The 25,572-nt window shown below is 43.3% G+C and overlaps 3 protein-coding genes across 7 annotated transcripts in view; 2 read left to right on the forward strand and 1 right to left on the reverse strand.

Moving 5' to 3' along the window:
• Positions 1-66: 66 nt before the first annotated feature.
• LOC134218097 (ER membrane protein complex subunit 3) lies at positions 67-1,604 on the forward strand. The gene is made up of 3 exons (XM_062696967.1): positions 67-380; positions 438-847; positions 1,098-1,604. The coding sequence occupies exons 1-3, from the start codon at positions 232-234 to the stop codon at positions 1,319-1,321; spliced, it is 783 nt and encodes a 260-aa protein (XP_062552951.1). The 5' UTR covers positions 67-231; the 3' UTR covers positions 1,322-1,604.
• A 4,140-nt stretch (positions 1,605-5,744) lies between these two features.
• On the forward strand, positions 5,745-7,751 carry LOC134210395 (uncharacterized). Its single transcript, XM_062686446.1, has one exon. It carries the CDS (start codon positions 5,745-5,747, stop codon positions 7,749-7,751), a length of 2,007 nt encoding a protein of 668 aa, XP_062542430.1.
• A 9,602-nt stretch (positions 7,752-17,353) lies between these two features.
• LOC134213660 (protein phosphatase 1 regulatory subunit 14B) overlaps positions 17,354-25,572 on the reverse strand; it is a 212,633-nt gene continuing 204,414 nt past the window's right edge. For all 5 annotated transcript variants that reach the window (XM_062692915.1, XM_062692914.1, XM_062692911.1 and 2 more), the window contains exons 5-6: positions 19,984-20,025; positions 17,354-19,798 (exon numbers count right to left, since the gene is read on the reverse strand). In XM_062692915.1, the coding sequence (XP_062548899.1) occupies positions 19,757-19,798; positions 19,984-20,025 (84 nt within the window). In that variant the 3' untranslated portion in view covers positions 17,354-19,756. The remainder of the gene's footprint in view (positions 19,799-19,983; positions 20,026-25,572) is intronic.

Below are 25,572 nucleotides of genomic sequence, written 5' to 3' on the forward strand. Positions count from 1 at the left end.
GCCAGTATTTCAGAAACAAACAGACTTCGTCGATCTTCTGTGACATTCCGTTCATCGATTCACATTTTCGATGACGGATGGGTGATCTGTCAAAAATTAATTTTTTCACCTCGGATCATTTCGACTGAAATTTAATTTCCGAAATTTTGTGATAAATTTTGCTAGATTTTGAAAGTGTAAACCCATTTTATAAGCTGCTAGATTCAAAGCAATACGTGGTGCACCAAAAACATGGCAGAGTTGCTCATCGATCCGCACATCCGAGGTTGGGTGTTTCTGCCGATTGTGGTTATCACCTTTCTGGTAGGAATCATCCGCCACTACTTTTCGATATTAATATCATCCCAGAAGAAGGTCGAATTGACACAAATTCAGGACAGGTAAAATGTGAATATGAATTTTGTATTATTTGCAATGTTGTAACATTGATTAAACAGTCAGGCAATGATCCGTGCGCGGCTCCTCCGCGAGAACGGCAAATACCTCACCCCGCAATCGTTCGCCATGAGACGGCATTACTTCAACAACGAGGAAACGGGTTACTTCAAAACACAGAAACGAGCCCCGCCCAGTCCGAACTCGACCGCGATGTTGTCCGACATGGTCAAGGGTAACTTCATCAACGTACTGCCGATGATAGTGATCGGTGGCTGGATCAATTGGATGTTCTCCGGGTTCGTGACGACGAAGGTGCCCTTCCCGTTGACGCTGCGCTTCAAGCCGATGCTGCAGCGGGGTATCGAACTGGCCTCGCTGGATGCGGCCTGGGTATCATCCGCGTCATGGTACTTTTTGAACGTGTTCGGCTTGAGAAGTATTTATACATTGGTTTTGGGAGAGAACAATGGTAAGTTAAATAGTTATCAAAACATTTTTGAACTCGCAGTTTGAGTCATTTAAACAAAATTTATTTGTCATAAGACGAGTTTGTACAATTCCATAAATTCCACTACTTCATTGTACCTTTGAGATGTCAAAGATACAATAAAGAAGTGGAATTAAATGGAATTGTACAAACTCGTCTTATGACAAGTAAATTCATTCCACTAAAAGCTTGAAATAATTTTCGTATTAAAATTAAATTTCTAACATTTCAGCCGCTGATCAGACGCAAACCATGCAAGACCAGATGTCCGGAGCAGCGGTAGCCATGCCGCAGGATCCCAAAGCTGCCTTCAAAGCAGAGTGGGAAGCGCTCGAGATCACCGAGTATCAGAATGCTCTAACGAACATAGAAACGGAGATGCTGATGGCAGCCAGTGGAGTATCCCCGTCGGAAGCCGTCTACCACAGCCGAGAGGAGGCTGCTCTCAAAAACTAGAATCAAAGCTTAACATGGAAATTAGTTGTTGTTTTTATCTATTAGCAAATATTTTGCACTTAGTAGAAAATCATCTATCGTTCGACAAATCGGACTTGTGCAAAGAGTATCGACGTATTGTAGATATTCATTTTAAATACAGCATCATTATCAGAAAGTACATTTCGTTTAGGGGTAACTGCGATTGGAAACTAGGGAATTTAGTTAGTTGAATAAGAAATCAACATTGTTTATGATAGATCGATTCTTGAACGAAATAAATAATTTTCATGGTAAAACTGCATCTACAGGCTGAATATCTAGAAATATTTGAAGAATGATGAAATAGAAAGAAAAACTTCAAGGTCCAGCCCAATCAGGTTATCCAGTTTTCCGCGAGCGGTAATGGCCGCCAGCTTGCCTGCGGGTCAGTCTCTGATTTGACGTTTCTGGAGGTCAACTGCACCCACCGCTCCGAGAATTTTGACCAATGTGGCATATAAGAAGGTGCTGATTCAGTGAATTAAAGCCTTCTTATATACCACATTGATCAAAATACTAGAATGGTGGGTGCAGTTGACCTCCAGAAACGTCAAATCAGAGACTAACCCGCAGGCAAACTGGCGGCCATTACCGCTCGCGGAAAACTGGATACGCAAAGGTGACGTTGAACTACGTAGCTATGTGTAATGTACAGGTTTTCGACTCTTCCGTTCGATCAAAGCAAGCATTTTTTCAAGCCCTGGGTGAATCTGTTTTCGTTGTTTGATGATGTATATCATTTTTAAAACAACATTTGAAAAGGAAGATAAAAATATTTTTTTTTTAATAATCGAGTATGAGAAACACTCTCAAGCGATCACATATCCAAATTATCGATTGATAAAAGCTTCGATTCGCAGCATTGGTATATGCTACTGTTGAGCTTATTTTCCTACGTAACACCAAAACACAATGTCAATCATTCGATTCCGATTGAAATTCATTGTTCACATTAAATTGTTGTTAGTTAAGTTTACATTAAAATGAATCGATTCCAAAATTTTAAAAGTTATCGACGATAACAACTCGCCTACGTTTCACACCTGAGAAGTTATCAAATGATAATTCCAATAATTATCGTATGAGAATGATTCTGCACAATCCTGGCTTATAGTGTACCGCTGCAACCATAACCGACGCAAACTGGAGCAGATACTTAGACTAAGCACCCGCCACTAAGTCTATCTAAACACCCCGTGGCTCATTACAGAAAAGCCCATCGTGAAAGCTGGACTGCCAACGGCGTTTGATAGTCATCCTTTGGAGGAAGACATAGTAGACGCGTCAAAGAAATTTGACAATCTATATAATAAAAATGAAATGGTCTGTGTTCGTATCCGCATAACTCGAAAACGGCTGGACGGATTTTCTTCATTCCTTCAGCAGTTTCATTCGTTATAGTTTCCGACGGGTTTATATGATATGTATTTCCCAATGTGAAAATCATAAGCAAAGTTGAGTAAATAGTAAAAAACTAAAACAAAGATTCGTATGAGAATTTCGCATAGGCAGTTCACAACACGCATTTACGCCTACTATGCAGGACAACGTCTGCCGGGTCGACTAGTATATTCATAAGAATTATTATTCCTTCACGTGAGTTGAGTCGAGCTTTGCGTTTACTCCGGCAGACACCTAGAAATTAGCATAAACGAGCTAAAGAAAGTTTCCCAGAACGCATCCACTGCAGCAGCGAAGAAGATTACGAGCCCCTCTAATGGCATCAATAGATGTAAGCCGGAAGCTGCCGTCAAACGCTTCCAAGCTTTTGAGAGAAAATTTGCGTGTAAGTTAGCAGAAACGAACTGCACCAGTTAAAAACCCTGTAAGTTGCAATATTTGACATCTATGCTGGCTTGAGGTCTCCAGTTAGCGTTGCGAACAAAGGCGCAAAATCTGGAGATAGCGAGATCGATTCTCGATCCGATCTAGGATGTTTTCGGGTGAGGAAGATTTTTTTATGTCTTTATTTGAGAGGTTTTCAGCCCTTGGCTGGCTCACCTCTAGAGGAAGATTCTCGACACCCTTGGCATAGTGTATCCATTGTATTTGCCACACAAGATGCATACTAATGCAATGGTGGGCATAGAAAGCCTTCAATTAATAACTAAAAAAATTCTATTTTTTTGCTAATTACTAATTTAAAAAGCAGGCCATGTTCCAGTTGGAATGTAGTGCTATGGAAGAAGAAGCTTGCGCTGCACTTACAAGATTAACTAATTTTCCGAAACCGATTGACTGTTAGCAAGTTTTCACTAGTAAATATTATCTTACATAAATATTGTAACACACTGGAGTCGGTTTTTACGCGGAGGATATGGGCCGCGTGAAAAAAACAACGTAAAAAAACTGGGTAAATCCCATAATAAACTGAATAAACCGCGGAACTCCCGAAATTCGTGTGAAAAAAATCGCATAAAAAGCGATTTGTTTAAAAAGAACCGCGTAAAAAACGACTTCAGTGTACATCGGGTATGAAGCGTTGACTCTTCCTTGATTGAATGGTCCAAGAAAATCAAAAATCCATCGAGAAACGGCTGAGATATCAACGATCAAAGTCTATCATATTTTCGTGACGTTTTTCGATTTTGTGCAATCGTAAAGTGTACCCCAATATTGAAAAGACAGACGTAGTTCTAGGTCAAAAAACTAGATTGATCCACCTAGCAGTGATTGTGCCTTTCTCGTGCATTATTCTTCTTCTTATTGGCATTACATCCACACACTGGGACAGAGCCGCCTCGCAGCTTAGTGTTCATTAAGCACTTCCACAGTTATTAACCGCGAGCCAGGTTACCATTTTTGCATTCGTATATCATGAGGCTAGCACGATGTCGGGAAGTCGAGACAATTTCCAATCCGAAAATTGCCTAGACCGGCACCGGGAATCGAACCAAGCCACTCTCAGCATGGCCTTGCTTTGTAGCCGCGCGTCTTACCGTACGGCTAAGGAGGGCCCCCGTGCTTTATTAAGGTGGTTATACAACAAAGCCACAAATCGGCCATCTTGGAAACCACGTGCTATTTCTAGTGATTTTTCAAGAACACGAATTGAGAGAACCACAACGCCCATGGGGATGAAACATCTGTAGATAGTTTGCTTACTTATGCTGAACAATCGACTTTAATTTCAGCATTGTACGAAAATTATTACGCTAGATTTGAACTTTTAATAATAGGCGGTGCACAACTGTCATTTTTGTTGATTTAGCTTTGCTGCGTCGCAGCATGCGTGAAAAAATAAAAATGACAGTTGTGCGTTGCTTCCGTATCGAGTGGTGTGCCCCCGAAAACGCGAGCACTTTCAAACTTGGATTCCGTCAGGAGTGACCTTAAACAACCCAATTGAACGGTAAAACGTTGGGTTAATTTTAATTTGTTACTTTCATCTTTTTTTTGTTGTGTAAAATTGCATTTTTGTTTAATCATTACCAGCAACACTGTACCAATTCAAATTGAGTAATAAAGCAAACCTTAAGCAAATCGGAAGTGTTTTTCGTGAGCCGTTTCAAAACGTCGAACCATCCGAATTACCGGCCGAATTTCCCTGTCTGAGCTGTAGGGATGAATGACCGCCTGAGTTAATATCCCTCAAAAACAAACCATCATCATCATCACCTGTCTGAGCTATCGGTGGACATTTTTTGGTCCTTCGAACCGGATCATCGGACGGTTTTCGTGGTTTCCGGCGTTCGCGAGTCGTGTGGTTAGTACCGTGTACTAATTTCCGTAAGGCCTAATTTCCGGTGTGCCCGTGGCACAATAAAGCCGGAAATTGCCATCTTGGCAGAGAGCAGTTATAAAAGTGGATTGTACCAAACGTGTCCGTGGCACGAGATTGGGCGGTCGCCATTTTGTAAAAACAGTTTCGAGTGGTATCAACGTCGCGTGTGCAAAATAGACGCCATTTTGGCGAGTGAACAGTTCTAGAAAAAGTGTATCAGTCGTGCCCGTGGCACGAGGGATTGGAACGCCATCTTGGAAAAAAGAGTGTCGGTCGATTTCAACGTCGCGTATGCAAAATAGTCACCATTTTGGCGTGTGAACAATCCGAGAATATATTGTACCCGCCGTACCCATGGAACGAAGGTTTGGGTCGCCATTTTGGAATTTGTGTTGAGCGATTTCTAATTCGCGAGTGTAAAATCGACGCCATTTTGGCGTGCGAACAATCCGAGGAAGCAGTGTGTTCGAATCGTGTGTGGAATTGTGGCCAACGAAGAGGCAAAAGAATTCAATGAGTGACAGTGAAACCCCTCGTAGACCGTTAAGTAGCGTTCAACGTAGAAATATTCTGGACGCGCTTACAGGATCCCATAGCAGAGAAGACGAGGAGGCTCAACATTTTCCAACTATAGCCCAACAGAAACAAGCACAGCAGGCGCTGAATACAAAGCGCAGAATGGCCCAAAGCTTGGAGATTTTATCCGATCGGCAGGCACTTCTAACCGAGAAGTTGCTGCGAATGAATGCTGCGCTGCAAGAAGAAGGTATCAGCGTTCATCTGCTTAAGCTTCACGTAGAGACTTTACGCCGGGCATCAGATGAGTTCGAAAAAGTGTATTCCGAAATGATCAGCCTTCTGCCGAGGGAACAGCGGAATGAGCTGCGTGTCGAATATTCCAACTTCGAAGAGCTGCATAACGAAATCTACGTCAAGCTACAGACGCGGATTGACCAAGTGCAACAGCTGAAAGTCCAAGAGCTCCAGAATGTTCCGGTTGCGCCACTCCCACAACAGGCCCAGGTGGCACCGGTGTATGTGCAGGCTCCAGTTCCTCACCTACAGGCTCCGTTTCCAACCTTCAATGGGACTCTTGACAACTGGTATAGCTTCAAAAGCTTGTTCCAGAGTATCATGGCCCGGTACATAAACGAAACTGATGCCATGAAGATCTTGCATCTTCGAAACTCGCTAACCGGCGATGCGAAAGATAAAATCGACCAGGAAGTTAACAACAGTGATTATGCCTCCGCCTGGAAGATTTTGGAGGATGCCTATGAAGACAAACGCCTGATTATGGACACCCACATCGACGCCATTATGGATTGCCCGAACATCACAAAGGATAACCGTGGTAAGTCCCTATCGAAGCTCGTTGAGGTGTGTGTAAAACATACAGATGCATTGCACGGACATGGGTTACCCATCGAAGGATTGTCGGAGCTCATACTAGTCAACATCCTATACAAAAAACTGGATAAGGAGACCCAAGAGCAATGGGAAACAAAGTTGGGTAGTGGCAATCTTCCTGAATTTGATGAATTCATCGAGTTCTTGCGCGAACGCGGACGTGTACTTCAGCGCACTAATCGGTTACAACAGCCCCCAGTGCATACGGGAGTATCAGGTCCAGTGAAGCGACAACCAGTAAATCAGAAGCTGCACGTGCCATCTAACTCATTCGTACAAGTTGCAAAGGAAATATGTCCATGCTGCAAAGCAGAGCACTCGATTTATCGTTGTCCGAAATTCCAAGGTATGCCCCTACATGAGCGAAAAACAGTTGTAACTAAAGCAACACTGTGCTTTAACTGTCTCAAGTCCAGACATCGCGTCATCAACTGTCCGTCGGAGCAGGGCTGCAAAGTGAAAGGGTGCGGTCGCAAGCATTACAGCTTGCTTCACTACAACGAGCCCCGTCGAGATGCGAATCCAAGCAATGAAGAAGATAACGAAGAGCGTTCAGCGGAATCGGAGGAGCAAGCACAAAAGAAAACCCCAGAGCCGCGCAGCAATGCAACCACTATTTGTGCTAATGTCCATGGTGCTAAACAGCAAGTAGATCTCTCCACGGCACAAGTATTAGTAGCGGGAAGGGGCAATACGATTGTCAAATGTCGCGCTCTACTGGATTCCGGATCCGACAGCAATATCATAACCGAGAAGCTGGCCAGCAAGCTTCAGTTAAAAATGATTGCTGTGGATTTTCCTATCAGCGGCTTGAACAGCATGGAAACACGAGTGAAGTACCAGTTAGAAACACGGCTCCAGTCCTGTGTTAATTCCTTCGCCACGTCACCGTTGGATTTTCTTGTCGTCCCTCGAGTAACGTCGAGCCTACCGGTTCTAGAGATAGACACCCGATACTGGCCAATTCCATCCGGACTAAGATTTGCTGATCCTCTATTTTCTTCACCTGGTGAAATAGACATGATCATCGGAAACGAATTGTTTTTCGACATAGTCAAAAACGGCCGATTGAAGCTCGGCATCGACAACGTAACGTTAGCGGAAACGGAATTAGGATGGGTCGTGGCAGGATCAGTATCCATCAGGAAATCCCAGTCGTCTCGTCGTGGTTGTCAACTTGTCGGAATGAGGAGTTACTCAACCGCACAATGTCAAGATTCTGGGAACTGGAAAGTGTACAAATGGAGACCGCTACAACTGCAGCTGAAGATTTAGTTGAACAGCATTTCAAGGACACTCATTACCGCGAAGAATCTGGGCGATATGTCGTGCGACTACCATTTAATGGTATGGAACATCAACTAGGTGATTCCTTTGAAGTGGCCAGAAAGCGGCTAACTAGACTGATGGTCCAACTTGCTAAGTATCCAACTAAGCGTGGTGAGTACTACAATTTTCTATCCGAGTATTTATCACTGGGTCATATGACGGAAGCGGCTGAATATTCGGTTGGTCGTGGTTACTTTATTCCACACCACGCTGTTTATAAGGCTTCCAGTTCAACGACGAAAACAAGAGTGGTCTTTGATGCGTCAGCGAAAACCAGTTCAGGCCTCTCGCTCAATGAAACGCTCTTAGTTGGACCCACGGTGCAAAATGACATCGCAACGATCATACTCCGATTCTGCGTCCACCCGGTGGTGTTGACCGCCGATATTTCAAAAATGTATCGACAGGTGCGGCTGCATAAAGATGATTGCAAATACCAACAAATTCTGTGGTGGGACAGTGAAGGGCATCTGAAGGTATATGAGCTGCAAACTGTAACATATGGCGTAGCTAGTTCACCATACCAAGCGACGAAGGTGTTGATTCAACTGGCCAGTGACGAAGGCGAAGAATTTTCACTCGGAAGGAAAGTTATCCAGGATGACAGTTATATCGACGATTTTTTGACTGGTGGTTCGTCTGTCGAAGAAGTTATTCGAATCTTTTCGGAGCTATCGGAATTGTTGCGTCGTGGTGGCTTCGAAGTACACAAATTTTGTTCAAACAGTGTGGATGTGTTGAATGCAATTCCCAAGCATCTCCAAGAGCAGCAGGTTAGCTTTGACGAAGCCGGCCTCAGCAACAACAGCATCAAGACTTTGGGATTGATATGGAACCCCAGGATGATTATTTCACGTTCCGTGCTACTACAGCTAATGATTGCAATGGGGTGCCAACTAAACGCAAGGTGTTGTCGGAAATTGGACAACTTTTGACCCGCTTGGATTTTTAGGTCCTATTGTCGTGTATGCCAAGTTAATAATGCAGGACATTTGGCGATTGGGTCTTGACTGGGATCAGGATCTTCCAGAGGAACTGTTGAGAACATGGTATCGATTTCGGCAACAACTCCCAGTTGTGAATCAAATGCGCAAACCTCGTTGTGTAACTCAAGGAGACGTGACTACTGTAGAGCTTCATGGTTTCTCGGATGCCTCGAAGCGGGCCTATGGAGCTGTCGTTTATGTACGGAGTATCACTTCGAGTGGGAAGGTCTATGTCAACCTGGTGGCCAGCAAATCACGTGTGGCTCCTCTCAAGCCGATGACGATACCACGACTCGAGTTGTGTGGTGCGAAGCTTCTGGCGGAATTGATGCAGAAGGTAATAGCTGCAACAAAGATGAGTTTTGATAATGTGAAACTGTGGTGTGATTCCCAAATAGTTCTGTGCTGGCTTAAGAAATCACCTCTAGCGCTAAATCCGTTCGTAGCTAACCGTGTTGCTGCAATTTTGGAGATCACGCAATCTTATCAGTGGGGTTACATACGATCCGAAGATAATTCTGCTGATGTAATATCAAGGGGTGAGCTGCCCGAAGATCTGCTGCAAAAACAATTGTGGTGGTGCGGTGCACAAATGCTTTGGGAAATACAGCTCACGTCATGTGAACCTGAATCGTTTGATGAATTGATGCTACCTGAACTAAAACCATCAGTGGTGTTGTCAGTTGTGAAGGTGAAACCGACGATAGTGCTCAACAGACTCAGCAGTTATAGAAGGATCCAGAGAGCGTGGGCGTATATTCATCGGTATATCGATTGTAAGGTGAGAAACAGGTGTCTGGTGATATTACTGTCGTCGAGATTATGAGGGCTGAGAAATCTTTATTATTGCTTGTCCAACGCGAATCTTACGGAGATGTTTTGAAGTCACTAAAATCGAACTCCGTTCAGCAACACGCGTACCGAAATCTGGCACTCTTTGTGGACGACGATGGGTTAATACGAGTTGGTGGTCGTTTAAAATATTCTTCTATTCCGTATGATGGCAAGCACCAGGTGCTCCTACCACAGAAGCATCACATCACCGAATCCATTGTTCGTGGGCTGCATCAAGAACATTTTCACGTCGGCCAGAACGGGCTTTTAGCAATCGTTCGTGAACGTTATTGGCCTGTCCATGCTAAGCAGTTGATTAAAAAGGTGGTTACGTTGTGTCAGGTGTGTGCACGCCAGCGTCCCATACCGGGCATCCAGTACATGGGTAACCTTCCCGGCTGTAGAGTCAATCCGTCACCGCCATTCTCCAAGGTAGGAATAGACTATGCCGGTCCATTTATGCTGAAACTTGGAGGCCGTAGTACAAAGCTGTACAAAGGGTACGTAGTTGTGTTTGTTTGCCTGGTCGTTAAGGCCATCCATTTCGAGGTGGTCTCCAGTTTGTCGACCGACAACTTCATTGCGGCGCTAAAGCGATTTTCCAGTCGTCGTGGTTTGCCGAGTGATATACACAGCGATAACGCCACTACTTTTGTCGGGGCAAATCACGAATTGGCAGCTCTCAGGCAACTGTTCGAAGACCAGCAACACCAACTGAAAGTAAAGGAATATTGTAGAGCAAAATGTATCCGCTGGCATTTCATTCCCCCCAGAAGCCCACACTTCGGTGGGTTTTGGGAAGCGGGGGTGAAATCAATGAAATATCACCTCAAAAGGGTTGTGGGTGAAACCCGACTTACTTACGAGGAGATGACCACCTTCCTCGCTCAAACGGAGGCCATTCTCAACTCGCGACCATTGTGTCCAATGTCAGACGATCCCAGCGACTACTCCGTTTGACTCCGTCTCATTTCTTGATCGGTCGTTCTGGGGTAGCTTTACCAGTACCGTCTTACGAAGATGAGAAGGTGGGACGACTTGATCGATATAAACACGTTCAACAAATGCAGCAGCACTTCTGGCGCAAGTGGTCAAGCGAATATCTGCATCATCTGCAAGGCCGCCAAAAGTGGAACACGAAGGTGAACACAAGTTTCAAGGTCGGTGCATTGGTCTTATTGATCGAGGAAAATCAACCGCCGCAGCAATGGAAACTTGGACGAATTGCAGCTGTCCATCCGGGTGACGACGATGTTGTTCGTGTGGTGACAGTCAAAACCGCAGGAGGTGAATATAAACGAGCTGTGTCCAAGATTCCCGCACGGAAGGATGTCTAAAAGCGAACAGGAATCTACCTCGTTAGGACACAAACCACCGTAGTCAAGTTTCAAAATAAGTTTGGGTTCGAACCAAGTGTATTTTGCCCTCGGATTTTTGCGAGTGTGTTTGTTTACCTCTACACCTTCATCACTGCTAATCAGTTGAATCGGTTTAGACCACTTTCTTCCGCGCTTTTTGTTGTCGCCATCTTTTTTTCACAGGTTACGGTCGCCGGGAAGTGGTTGAATTGCTGCTCACCAACGGTATATCGATCCAGGCCCGAGACGATGGAGGACTTCACCCGCTGCATAATGCGTGTTCGTTTGGTCATTCCGATGTCGTTCGCTTGTTCCTGGAAGCCGGCGCCAATCCAAATACCCGGGACAACTGGAACTATACCGAGGCCGCCAGCAAGGGTAAGAAATCTGATTAAAGTGATCGATGGAATCTGGTCAAACTTCCCGAAAGAATCTGCTCAGATTCATCGAAGAAATCAGCCCAATATTTCCAAAGGAACTTGCCAAGATTTCCCAATTGAAACCGCCCAAAATTTCTGTAGGAATCAACATTCCCGAAGGAAGCCGCTCAGGATTCTTGAGGGAAACCACCCAAAATTTCTAAAAGATTCCGTCTACATAAGATTCCGCTCATAATTCTCGAAGAGATTCAACAAGAATTCTCTATTTAATTAATAATGTTTTCTCTAGAATTCACCAAAGAAATCTTCTCGTGATTTTCGAATGAACCACCCAAAATTCCTAAAGGAATCTGCCTACGATTCTTGAAGGAACCCGCCCAGGATTCACAAAGTAATCCGCTCATACTTCATGTGGAATTTCCTTATTCAATCCATACAGAACTCTTTGAAAAATCACTCCGAATTTCACGGAGGAATCTGCTTTACTTTTTTCAAATGAATGTGCCAATGATTTCCGAATGAACGGCCCAGAATTTCCAAAGGAAACCGCTTAGCATTACTCCAGGAATCTGAATTTTCGGAAAGCCAATCTTCGATGGACTCTGCCCATAATTCTCGAAAGAATCTGCCTGAATTTCCTGAAGGAATCCGATCATAATTCTCGAATGAATCTATCCAAAATCACCAAAGGAATCGACAGAGTTCCCGAATGAAACCGCCCACAATTTCCGCATGAAACCGCTTTAAAGAATCCGCTCTGCATTTCCTCAGACAGGTTTTCAGACTAAAATTTGCTATTATTTATTGATTTCCAGATGGAATCCCGTGTGGATTAAAAAAAATCCCAACGGGTCTTAAGAAATATTTTGCACTGGATTCCGAAGGTGCCTTGATCGAATTCCAGGAGGAATTTCAATTGGATTCCGGAAGGAAACGGAAGTAGATGAATGTTTCCGGGATACTTGTTATTCGCGATTTCATTTGAACACTTATTGGGATTCCTTCGGAGAATTTGTTCAGGAATTTCTAGAAGTCTTCTCACAATTCCGAAAATTGTTTCATCCATTCCAATAAATCCATATATTGCTAAAACTATTACAGGATACCTTCCTTTCTTCCGAACTCCATTAAAATGAATCGTTTTTTGTCCTTTTCTTCTCAGCAGAGCCGGGAATAAGGAACCGTTTTATAGGAGGATTTCCACAACAGGGGGTTCCAGTGCTCGTTGAATTAAACAAACTTCGGCTGTCAATGAAGCAGATGGCAAATTCCGTTATTTTATTATTTATACATTAGAAATGTACAAATATTAAATAGAAATTAAAATAAAACTAAAGTAAATATGTTTAAAACAAGTTTGTTATCAAATCGAAAATTAAAAAAATAATAAAAAGAACACTAAGAAGAATCGAGGTACCCATTTCTCAACCATATCTAGTAAAAATCTAGTAGAGCTGTAGTACCCATGTCTAGGAGATATCTCTGCGTCATCTAAGAGAACCGATATGTCAAATCCTTTCCGGTTCAAACGGTTTACTCGTCTAAAATTTGAGGTAGACACCGGTTGAAACGGTTGTTGCATTTGAGGCGGATTTGAGGTCTGACAGGTTCTAGACATCGTAGAAAAAAGTCTAGGAGACTCATTTTTTTGTCTCAGAGATATCACGGGAGACTTCTAGGAGATCTTTCCGAGCGGGAATTGCTTTGATGCCTTCTGTTGAAACTGAATTATCAACGGGGGGTGAATGAACGGTAAAACGTTGGGTTAATTTTAATTTGTTACTTTCATCTTTTTTTTTGTTGTGTAAAATTGCATTTTTGTTTAATCATTACCAGCAACACTGTACCAATTCAAATTGAGTAATAAAGCAAACCTTAAGCAAATCGGAAGTGTTTTTCGTGAGCCGTTTCAAAACGCCGAACCATCCGAATTACCGGCCGAATTTCCCTGTCTGAGCTATCGGTGGACACCAATCAAACAATCAAAAATCATTATCGGGAAATTCGGGGAAATGCTGAAGCTTTTTTATTATACCAGAAAGCTGCAGAAACGTTACAGCGTTATGCGTCGTAACTTGCATGCAATCAAAGCTTGCGATTCAATTGTGGTACTAAAGTCGTGTACTAAATTGAGTAGAAGAGCTTGCATGGTTCATATAAGTACAGTATACCCCCGCTGATCCGACAAATGTATGGCCGGACTATCGGGGTTTCTCTCGTTAATCCGACTGTCAAATCCATACAAATGAACCAAAACAAAATCACAGCACAAATTTGAAAACTGACAGCATAATGTGTTTAAATGGGTGTTGATACTTTTTAATCCGGAAAATTCCGAATTAGCGAGATCCGGACTAACGAGTCGTCGGACTAGCGAGGTCCGGATAAGCGGGGGGATACTGTACAGTATCATATGGATTTGACAGTCGGATTAACGAGAGAAACCCCGATAGTCCGGCCCTGGGTGGTGCGGATAGAATCGATTTGGTTGTCAAACTCTGGGTAATGCGGATAGAATCGATTTGGTTGTCAAACTGAAGCCAAAATTTCCTATTGTGCCGGAGCCAAACATTGAAGATTGTGGTTATGTTCGTTTCTGATCTAATATTGAGAAGTATTGTTATTATTTGGGGACAAAATTAAAATAAACTTTTCTTGAGTTTTGTATTCTTTGTAACAAATATTCTCACATTATATTTCAAGTGGAAAATTAGTAGGAATGCATCTAAAAAGCACTCGTTACAAAATTTCTTGAGATTCAGCAGCTGATTGGAGCATGAATGTATGTAAACAATTGTTAAGTCATGTAGAGTCTAGCGCATTTGTGCGCCCTCATGCAGCGTGGAAAGAGAAATTCAAAGAGCGGGAAATGTTTGACAGCCGAGTAACTGCAAAATAATTTTGTTTATGGGAGTGATTTCAAAATATCCCTCTACTCGCTTGAGCGCAGAAAAGCGGCTCTATCCGCAGCACCCAGGTCAAACTGAAGCCAAAATTTTCTATTATGCCGGAGCCAAACATTGAAGATTGTGGTTATGTTCGTTTTAGATCTTATATTGAGAAGTATTGTTATTATTTGGGGGAAAAATAAAAATAAACTTAGTTTGAGTTCTGCATTCTTTGTAACAAATATATTCACATTATATTTCGAGTGGATAATTAGTAGGAATGCAATTAAAAAGCACTCGTTACGAGATTTCACGAGATTCAGCAGCTGATTGGAGCAGGAATGTATGTAAACCATCGTAAAGTCATGTAGACTCTCGCGCATTCGTACGCCTTCATGCAGCATGGAAAGAGAAATTCGAAGAGCGGGAAATGTTTGACAGCCGGAGAACTGCAAAATAATTCTGCTTATAGGATTGATTTCAAAATATGCCGCTACTCGCTTGAGAGCAGAAAAGCGGCTCTATCCGCAGCACCCAGGTCCGGCCATACATTTGTCGGATCAGCGGGGGTATACTGTATCATACTTGCAAGGCATTTTATGGCATGCTATATTTAATTTAATTAGGCTATGTTTCATAACTATTTTAATATTTAGTAATTAGTATTTACCTTTTTTTTTAATGCGCAATCGTTATGAAATTCAATAGTGATCAACTACGCTTTATTCTCTGTCGAATGTATCGCTTCTTCTTCTTCTTCTTCTTATTGGCATTACATCCCCACACTGGGACAGAGCCGCCTCGCAGCTTAGTGTTCATTAAGCACTTCCACAGTTATTAACTGCGAGGTTTCTAAGCCTGGTTACCATTTTTGCATTCGTATATCATGAGGCTAACACGATGATACTTTTATGCCCAGGGAAGTCGAGACAATTTCCAATCCGAAAATTGCCTAGACCGGCACCGGGAATCGAACCCAGCCACCCTCAGCATGGTCTTGCTTTGTAGCCACGCGTCTTACCGCACGGCTAAGGAGGGAATGTATCGCTAGTCAAGTTGAAAACCGAAATGGGGGACTATCGAAGCTAGATTTTTCTCGCAATCTGCACGGTTAGAAAAAAGTACTTAATATTAGGTACTTTTCACTCAAATCGGGGGTTTAGTGTGGGAACCCAAAATTAAGTAATTTTTTCTTGAAATTTAGTAAAATTGACTAATTATTAAGCAAAATATACTTAATTTTGAATAGAAACTAACCAAAACTTAGGTTAATTTTAATTAACTTTTTTAAGCATGCGATTACTTAACGTTGGGTTCTTACACCTTAATGCCCTTGTAGAGTAGTTTTGCTCTTCATTTTATGACACCAAATGAAAGAGGAAGGGATGCAAGGGAAAAAAGTACCTAAAATTAGGTATATTTTTCTAACCGTGTGTATGTTAGGGGCAAGCCAGAGTAAACGCGACGAGCGATGCGACGCGATGCGACTCACGCAAAAGAATAACAATCATTATCAACAGGCTGTCAAATTGCAATGTCGCGTCGCGTCGCATCGCACGTCGCGTTTACTCTGGCTTGCCCCTTAAACCTAACTTCGCTAGTAGTGCGCTAGTCTAATTAGACCCTAATTAGACTAGCGCGCCACTAGCGAAGTTAGGTTTAACCTGGTTTAACGTACGGATTGCGAGAAAAATCCAACTTCGATAGTCCCGTATTCCGGTTTTCAATTTAATCGAGTATAACTTGTTGTATGAGAGAATCGGTTTAGAATTACCTACCACATTGGCACTTTCGGGGAACAGAAAGACCAGCGTGTTTTTAACCGCGATTTCTTTAGTCATTTCGACCGATACGTATCAAAAACAGCACCAAAAGCGAAACTGCGAATGAACAGTCGCGTCTATCCACATCGAGGTGTGATCCGTTACGTCATACGTTGGGATATGGATACTTGGAAGTAGTACGTAACGGTGTTGATCCGGCCATATTGCCAGGCTCAGCCAAATCTTTGGATGTAAACACGGTGACCCCTTCCAGTTTCACAGTAGCCGGGCAACCAGTGGAGAATGTTAGAAGCTTCCAATATTTTGGTAGCCAAATGGCGTCAGACGGCGGTATCAAGATCGACATAGGCGCACGGATCAAGAATGCAAGGGCTGCCTTTGCGAGTTTAAGAAATATCTGGAAAAACAGGCAGATAAGTGAACGCACCACAATACGAATTTTCAACTCTAACGTGAAATTTGTGCTGTTATACCACCGACGAACCGACGTGTCACCCCATAGAAAATAATTCAAATTTGCTGCCCACGACGCCATAATGAAAAATCATCGAACACTACCCCACCCCCATGACCGTTAAAGTGTGGAACAATCAAAGAGCGCCAGTGACACGTCGGTGGTTATACGCCAGCGAAACATGGTGTGTATCAGTGGAGAACACTCAACGGCTGCATGTGTTCATCAACAGATGCTTGCGGTATATAATTCGGGCCTGGTGGCCTCATAACTGGAACTCATACATCGAGCTCCATCGTCGTTGTTACCAGAGGCCGATAGCAATAGAAATTCGGGATCGGAAGTGGGGCTTGGTCGGCCACACTCTATGTAGGGGCGGAAATGAAAGCTGTAAACAAGCATTAGACTGGAACCCAACGGGATATCGCAGCAGAGGCAGACCCAGAGGCTCATGGCGGCGAAGCCTCAATAAAGAAATACGCTCCAGAGAGTCTAGATTCGGCTGGTAGAGGAAACGGACCGAGTTAGGTGGGTAGACTAGCGGGTAAAACGACTTGGCGAGTGTGGGGCGCAGTCGAGTATGGCGAGATGTGGCGACGAATCGAGAGTTTTGGTATCCCGCTGCTGATTCAGTGTTGACTGAAAATAAATTCGACTTAATTTGGTGACCTAAACATTAATCGGACAAAACTTTCAGTTCTCTCAATATAAATGTAAACTACTTTCAGCGCTTCGAGGAAACTCTAAACTTTACTCAGATGATATTTCATCTAAGAGAGTCAGTTTTCCGTGAAGTTCATGGGAAGTTGGAAGAAAATACAACTTTGTGTAGAGGATTTCGGGATGATGGAATTTTACAGCGTATATTTTTCAATTTTTATTTGGCTTTCATTACACGAAAGGGCACCTAGTATTTATTTTCGTTTCCTATTGTTACATGTTTTTGTTTTGTTGTTGTTGTTCTTTCGATAAAAGCTAAAGCAATCGCTTCTCTTCCTATCCATTGATTTTTTTTTGTAATTGTTGCTTCACTCTCTGTTTTTATGTTTAATCTATTTTTCCGCAATATTACGGATTCTCAAGGGGGTTCTGTGGGATGAGGATGTATGTGTCTGTTTGTCTATCCATCGAATGTTAGTTGAGTGTTTTTCTCATAGAGATACAGTTAAGATAGATTTGTGGCTTGTTTTGCATTTTTTTTCAATTCAAATACGCACTCTTTCTATAGATGTTTTATAATAATTCGAATAGTTTGAACAGTGAAAACACTACGAAACATCGCTTCTCTATTAGACTGATATTGTTGTTTTTAAGAGGAAGTAACATGTGTTTGGGTGTGCTTGAGTTTAAGATTACTTTTTCATAGCTTTTTTTTGTTTCTACATAATTTGATGATATGATGACACAATGATAATGATGTGATGCAAATTGGCAATTCTTTACGAAAATGCTATATCAGTAGATTTTAGGATACATATTTAATTCAAAATCACTAAAGCGGAAAACAAAATCAAGATTAGAAGAACATTAAATAAGCGCTTCGATTAATGAATATTTGCAAGTTTGTCAATTTCTTTTTCTGTAACCTATGAGTTGATAAAGCTTTTTTCCAAGTTGCTATTCTGCAGTACAAGTCTTACGATACTTTCGCTATTGTTCTGTTGACCATCAGTTCATTTTTCTCTGGATTTCAAACATTGACTTTTAAATCTGCAAAAATAATTAAAAATCACCAATTCTATGGGAAGAAGCTTAGGAACCGAGTCAAGTACAAACAACAAACTAAACCTTGAGCTTGGGTGAGTGCAAATCCTTTTTTTATATCTAATTGTCGATCTTGGATGATGTGTGGCTCCTACCACGTGCACCGGGTGAAACTTAACAGGATTTAAATTTTGAGACTTTTTCTTCCATTTGTATCTCCAGAAATGTTGCTTGGAATACAAAAATCTCATTTTTGCAGTAATAGAAGAATGAATAGTTTGAAATTGTTCGAGGTTTTCTAATTCAGACATTCTTCAGAATTTAAAAAAATGTTTCAAGCAAATACTAATTGAAGGGAAAGTGCAATGCATTCTTCGTTTAGGTATATTTGTTTTGAGCAAATCATGAAGCAAATGCTTAGATCGTACAACAGATGGCAACAGCGTCAATCGTCCTGGCAGTGTCTTTGTGGATCAACTCATCCAGATAAGGGGTTCGATCATATGTGACACGTATACGAAAGTAGTCATTACAGTAGTCTAAACATCACACATAGGAAACGACATTCTCTTTTGATAACTAATAATTTTACAAACATTAGATCATTTCGACAGACCATGTTCATATTCTGCCAAAACGACCTACGATTCGTCAAGCTAATATTTAGGATTTCGCATGTAACGAAGAATTATTATAAGGAGATATTCACCCTTTCGGGACTCGTACCGTTGTAACAAGTACAACACTTTCGAAAAAAAAACCGCTTGTCGTTTACAAGAGCGGCGAGACTGCGTGAGTGATCCATAAACATGCGAGTCTCGAAAGGATAAGGGATTCAATCAGCCATGCTTTGTAACATAATCGTAGGAGATTTTGCAAACCGACTTAAAAGTAAATAGTTAACAAAACAAGTACATTAAATTACTTACAACTTAATTTGTATCGCTTCCACGTTTACTGCTCACAGTTGGATTCACTTTTCTACATCCTACAAGTGCTTAAAGGTAAATTTATTCTTTGGAGAAAAATCAAATCTTTCTCATACATATTTCGACTGATGGTTTTCGCTTTATGTTTGTATGTGCTGTCTCTCATTCTACCATCCGGCAGCGTGAGCAAGAAAGAAACGATTCCTAAACCATTTTTTTATCTTAATCACGTGTTTTGGAAGTCAATCAAATGCTTAACTTATATTAAACCTAACAACATTCACTTATAAGTATCGTAAATTTAGCGAAGTGTCGTTCGAATGTGACCAATGCTCAATGACTGATGAAATATGTCAAGAAAAATCTGTGCCTGATCATTTTTTGTTTTCTATTAGAGAGATTTCGCGTACTATTACCACAATCATTTACGTTTTTTGTCTTCATTTTTCAATGTTAAGCACGCACGCTACTATACGCTTCCATCGTCATAATCAATTGCAGCTTAGCAAACGTTCCATTAAGATTATTCTTTAATATTATTTTTCCTTTCTTTTATATTTATATGTGTAATGTGTCCTTAATTGTGAAGATTTTTTAATTAAAATTAAATTTAAACTGAAATGACCAGTCCAGCTCAAAGGGTCTTCGCCCGGTCCAGCAGGTCGCTGATGAATTTCTGCAAAGAAGAAAACACGTTTATTAAATTAATTCCTTTGAATAGTTGAACAAATATCTGGCTTTTTTAGAACTGCCCTACATCACAAAAAATATTCCACTTATGTGAAATAAGTTCACACAATCTTAAAACGTTGTGTCATGAATTTCTTATAAGAGGAGCCAAATGTGCTCAAATTTACTCACCGATATGTCCTGCGGTGGTCGTTTGCAAGTCGACAGTAAACTCTGAAATGAAATGAGAAAACATGAAAATATCATATCACGTTTCATGGTTGTATGAAATCTGCTATAGTACTGAAACTCCGAATGAGATTATTTACGCAAAATTTCCACAAGTTAATGTGACACAAATGTACCTGTAGATGAGAATTGCTAGTTATAAGTGAATCGGAGCATCGCGATCCAGGCGAGCGAATATTTCTAGTTTTTTTTTGGGTGGGTGTAATTGATTTTTACCTTGATTTTTGGCATGGGTATTGCACTTTTTGTTCAAATTGTTTTGGTCAACAAAATAATTATTTTGGTCAACAATACAATTATTCTGGTCAACATGACATCTTGATTAATTGCATATTGTTCGGCAACTCGGCCGTACGAAAACCATTTTTTTGTTAAATATCTTGGCTGTGCATATGCACAGCACATGTTTCGAAATGAACAAATTGATATGAAATTTGCGAAAAAAAATCCTCGTGTCTTGGAGGGACTCGAACCCTCAACCTCCTACTCTCTAGATAGGCGTGATAACCCCTACACAACAAGACCACTTAGGGCCGATGCCCACGTAGCGGTTTTTCAACGCCACGTGCACCCAGCGTTAAAATAACGCTGGTGTGCATCGGCGTGGTGACGCTGCGTTACCGCTTTTTCCCGGTGCACACCTGCGTCTTTTTGACGCCACGTGCACTCTGCGTTGAAATGACGCTACGTGGGCATCGAGCCTTAAATGTCACGTTTGCGGAAAAGCCATCAGAAACCGAGTACCAACCTCTACCGCGGTTAGCTCTCTTTTTTGCAAATTGAATATCTTTCGGATGCTTGATTTGTCCAATCTCTACATGTGCTTAACTGTTGTATATCCACAGTCAAGCGAGTGCACATTGTTTATTATACGAGAGGATCGCACTCCATGCCCCCAACAACATGCTGGGCGGACTGATATAGAATGCGAATCAATCGCACTCTGCTGTGCCACAGGCTTGCTTGGCTAAAGCATTTGATGAGTTTGATTGCCTTACATGTGCGGTCGCCCAGCCTGTTGTTGGGGGCATGGAAAGCGATCCTCTCGTTTAATAAACAATGTGCACTCGCTTGACTGTGGATATACAACAGTTAAGCACATGTAGAGATTGGACAAATCAAGCATCCGAAAGATATTCAATTTGCAAAAAAGAGAGCTAACCGCGGTGGAGGTTGGTACTCGGATTCTGATGGCTTTTCCGCAAACGTGACCTTTAAGTGGTCTTGTTGTGTTGGGGTTATCACGCCTATCTAGAGAGTAGGAGGAAGCTTCCTCCTCCTAGTGTCTAGACACGTGGATTCTTTTTCGCAAATTTCATATCAATTTGTCCATTTCGAAACATGTGCTGTGCTTATGCACAGCCAAGATATTTAACATGACATCTCGAGTCGATCATGCCCCAGCTATAAAACTGAGAACGATGTCGAGAGGATCAAAATTGAAGGATTATACAAAAGAAGATGAACGAAAGGTCTTTTGCGAAGTCGCTCAAAGAAAGGTAATCTCTGCAAACCTGTCCATTTAGCCAATGCCAAGGGGCGTATGTTGTTTCTGACCTACTATTTAAGATGCAAGTCGTGGGCAACGAGTTGGAATATCTCCGCCTCGTGGTACAGACATGGACATTCAGGATTGAGAACGAATAACAAAAAAGGCAACATGCGGGGTTTGAATAAGTTACCATTAGCGTGGTAATCCGCGAGCAGCAAGCCATGACTCGCCCTTCTCTTGTCAGATCTCCGTGGCGTGCACACGCGCCCACGGAGAGCTGCTGTCATCGCATTTTCATCCGGCCATTTGGAGTCACACATTCTGGCGATCCTGGCAGGTTAACTTTTGGATCCTGACGCTGATTTCAAAAGTTGAGTTGAATTCAAGTGGTTCATTTGCGAACAGTAATATATTAGATGGTTTGAAAAAATTACAAGACAAAGTAAAGTTGTTTGTATTGCTAGAAAGCGCGTCTGAAAGACCGCTGGAAATGGATTGTGGTTTTGAAAATCACAAAGCGCGTCTGGAAGTCCGCTGGAAAATAAGTTGTGAATGAATGAATCGCCTACTTTGAGCGTGCTTACAGCGGCACAGAAGGAGTTAACTTTCTGAAATCAGTATGGCGAAAGGCATCTACGGTTCGATTACTCGAAATTAAGCACCTTAATCGAAAACATATTTGGTAGGCTTAGTAGCGGACACCATCCTTCATAACCGGTACCAAATAGTTTTTCATGAAAAGTTCCTATTTCAGAAAGTTAACTCCTAGTGTGCCGCTGTAAGCACGCTCAAAGCAGGCGATTCATTGAAAAATCACAAGGCGCCGCTGGAAAATGATTTAAAGTTTGGAAAATCATAAAGTGTGCCCGGACGACCAGTGGAAATGGATTGTGGTTTGGAAAACCACACAGCGCGTGTGAAGGGTCACTGGGAGATGGTTTGTGATTTTCAAAATCACAAAGCGTGTCTGGAAGACTGCTGGAAAATAATTTGTAGTTTGGAAAATCATAAAGCACGTCCGGACGACCAGTGGAAATGGATTGTGGTTTGGAAAATCACAAAGTGCGTCTGGAAGACCGATGGAAAATGAAGTGTGATTTGGAAAATTATAAAGCGTATTAGGACGACCAGTGAAAATGGATTGTGGAAAAATGGAGAGATGCGGCTCCGAACCGTGTATTGTGGCGTCAAATTATATCAAGTGTTCTTTGCTTATTTTATGACTAAAAATTTATTAGGAGTGGAAGATGAAACCGCATAAAACCAAGGGCAATGAATTTATGGATGTTATCAAAGACAATATTTCGTTTGTTCCAGGGACATCGCCTATGAGTGTCATGTGGCGGCAGTATGGTGAAACCTTTTTCGGGGCAGTTAAAATAATATTGTTTGGGCATATGCGAAAATGCTAGATTCTTATACCAATATTGAATGAGACGTTACAATTTTGCATGCTTTTCTAACAATATTTATTGGTCTTCTTTGTTTTCTCTGCCTTCTTTGTCTTTTAAAGCTAAAGCTAAGCTAAAGCTAAGCTAAAGCTAAGCTAAAGCTAAGCTAAAGCTAAGCTAAAGCTAAGCTAAAGCTAAGCTAAAGCTAAGCTAAAGCTAAGCTAAAGCTAAGCTAAAGCTAAGCTAAAGCTAAGCTAAGCTAAAAACTAAAGCTAGCTAAAGTTAAGCTAGCTAAGCTAAAAGCTAAGCTAAAAAGCTAAAGCTAAAGCTAAGCTAAAGCTAGCTAAAAGCTAAGCTAAAGTAGTGAGGCTGGGCTAAGACAGGCCTGGGGCTGGGTGAGGGGTGGAGTGGGGGCTGGAGCTGAGGCTGGAGCTGGGAGGAGTGGGGAATTTTGAGGGCAGAGGCCAGTTGGACTGGGAGGAACAGGGGAACTGGGTGGGAGGTGGGGTGGTGGCAGGGCTGGGGTCTGGAGTGGGGTGGGAACAGGGAACAGGTGAGATGGGGTGGTGGGCTGGAACAGGGGTGGGAACTGGGGTGGAACAGGGAACAGGAGCTGGGTGGAGTGAACAGGGGTGGAACAGGGAACAGACAGGAACAGGGGTGGGAACAGGAACAGGGTTGGGAACAGACAGACAGCTGGTGGGGAACAGCGTTGAACAGGGAACTGAGGGATTTGAACAGGGGTGGGGTGGGAACAGCTCCGGCGGTTCAGCCCCGAGCTCTGGTGGGGCCTGAACAGCTCCGGGCTGAGGGGTGGGAACAGGAACAGTGGGCTGGTGCAGGCTGGAACAGTGGAGGCTGGGGTGGCCTGCCCGCCTGGGCAGTGAGGTGGGGGCTGGAGCTCCAGGAGCTGGAACAGGGAGGCTGGTGGGGTGGAGTCTGGGGCAGGAGGAACAGTGGGGTACAGGGAGCTGAACAGGGAGGTGGGGTGAGCCCAGGGCTGGGAGCAGGAACAGGGAGCTGGGAGCTGGGCTGGGGGTGGGTGGGGCAGTGGGGCTGGAGTGGGGGTTTGAGGCTGGGGAGCTCAGGTGGAGTGGAACAGGTGGGGAACAGGAGGTGGGGTGGAACAGGAACAGGGTGCTGGGAGGCTGAGTGGAACAGGAGTGGGGTGGGGACAGCAGGGAACAGGTGGGGTGAGGATGGGAACAGAACGGGAACAGGAACAGTTCGTCAGGGCAGACTGGGGCTGGGAACAGCCTGGGGTGGGTGGGGTGGGAACAGGAGACTGGGAACAGGGAGTGAACAGGGAGTGGGAACAGGGAACAGGGCTGGAGTGGGGCTCGAGCCCAGTGGAGCTGGGGGGGCTGGGAACAGAACAGGGTGGAACAGAACAGAACAGAACAGGGAGGTGGGAACTGAACAGAGTTTGGTGAGGTGGGAACAGGGTGGGGCAGGCCCAGGGGAACAGACAGGTTTGGGTGGGGTGGAACAGGGTGGAACAGGGTGGAGTCTGGTGGAACAGGAACAGGCCTGGTGGAGGGTGGGTGGGGCTGGGTGGAGGAACAGAGTGCAGGGGTGGGAACAGGAACAGGAGTTTGGGGTGGAGGCTGAGGTGGGAGCTGGAGTGGGCTGGTGGAACAGCCTGAGGCTGGGGAGCTGGGGGTGGGAACTGAGCCCGAACAGGGAGTGCAGGAACAGGGAGCCTGAGGCTGAGGTGGAGAGTGGAGCAGGTGGTGGGAACAGGCTGGAGTGAGGCTGAACAGGGGTGGGCAGTGACAGGAGGAACAGGTGGGAGCTGAGACTGGGAGCTGAGGCTGGGGCAGGTGGAGCTGAAGGTGGGGTGGGAACAGGAACAGGTGGGAGTGGGGAACAGGGTGGGAACAGGGGAGGGAACAGGAACAGGAGTGGGAACAGGGGGCTGGAACAGGGGTGCTGGGGTGGGAACAGGGGAGGTGGGGGTGGTGGGAGCTGGGGAACAGGGCTGAACTGGTGGGGGTGGGAACAGGGGTGAACAGGTGCCCAGGGAGCTGAACAGGGGTGGTGGGCTGAACAGGGGTGGCTGGAACAGAACAGATGGGGGTGGGGCTGGGGCTAGCTAAGCTAAAAGCTAAGCTAAGCTAAGCTAAGCTAAAAGCTAGCCAAAAGCTAAAAAGCTAAAAAGCTCAGCCAAAAGCTAAGCTGGGCTAAGCTAAAGCTAAGCTAAGCTAAACTAAGCCTAAAAAGCTAGCTCTAAAGCTTCACCAGCTAGCTAAAGCTAAGCTAAAGCTAAGCTAAAGCTAAGCTAAAGCTAAGCTAAAGCTAAGCTAAAGCTAAGCTAAAGCTAAGCTAAAGCTAAACCAAAACGAAGTGCAACATTAAACACACAATCCTCCATACACTAGTCAAATACCTTCGCTATCCCTCGACGAGAAAAAAATGTGGAGGATCGCGCTTTGGACGACTTATCAATTACCTTCCAAGTAAATTTAAGGATCAGAGTTAATTTGGCTCGAAAGCTTGTAACCTGCACACTTCCAACGGCCTCGCGAGAGCATCAATGTAGCCCCTATGTACCCTTAACTAATTGAAGCAGAAATCAATCTTACCATGTTAAATACACTACACGTACAACACATAACAACAGAACACGAACAAAATCCAAATATTGAT

The sequence above is a fragment of the Armigeres subalbatus genome, chromosome 2, assembly GCF_024139115.2.
Source record: "Armigeres subalbatus isolate Guangzhou_Male chromosome 2, GZ_Asu_2, whole genome shotgun sequence".
Taxonomy (NCBI): Eukaryota; Metazoa; Arthropoda; class Insecta; order Diptera; family Culicidae; genus Armigeres; species Armigeres subalbatus.

Coding starts and splice junctions, on each gene's coding strand:
- LOC134218097 (XM_062696967.1), top strand. CDS start 232: ATGGCAGAGTTGCTCATCGATCCGCACATCCGAGGTTGGGTGTTTCTG. Junction 381..437: donor TTGACACAAATTCAGGACAG/GTAAAATGTGAA, acceptor TTGATTAAACAG/TCAGGCAATGATCCGTGCGC. Junction 848..1,097: donor GGTTTTGGGAGAGAACAATG/GTAAGTTAAATA, acceptor CTAACATTTCAG/CCGCTGATCAGACGCAAACC.
- LOC134210395 (XM_062686446.1), top strand. CDS start 5,745: ATGGCCCAAAGCTTGGAGATTTTATCCGATCGGCAGGCACTTCTAACC.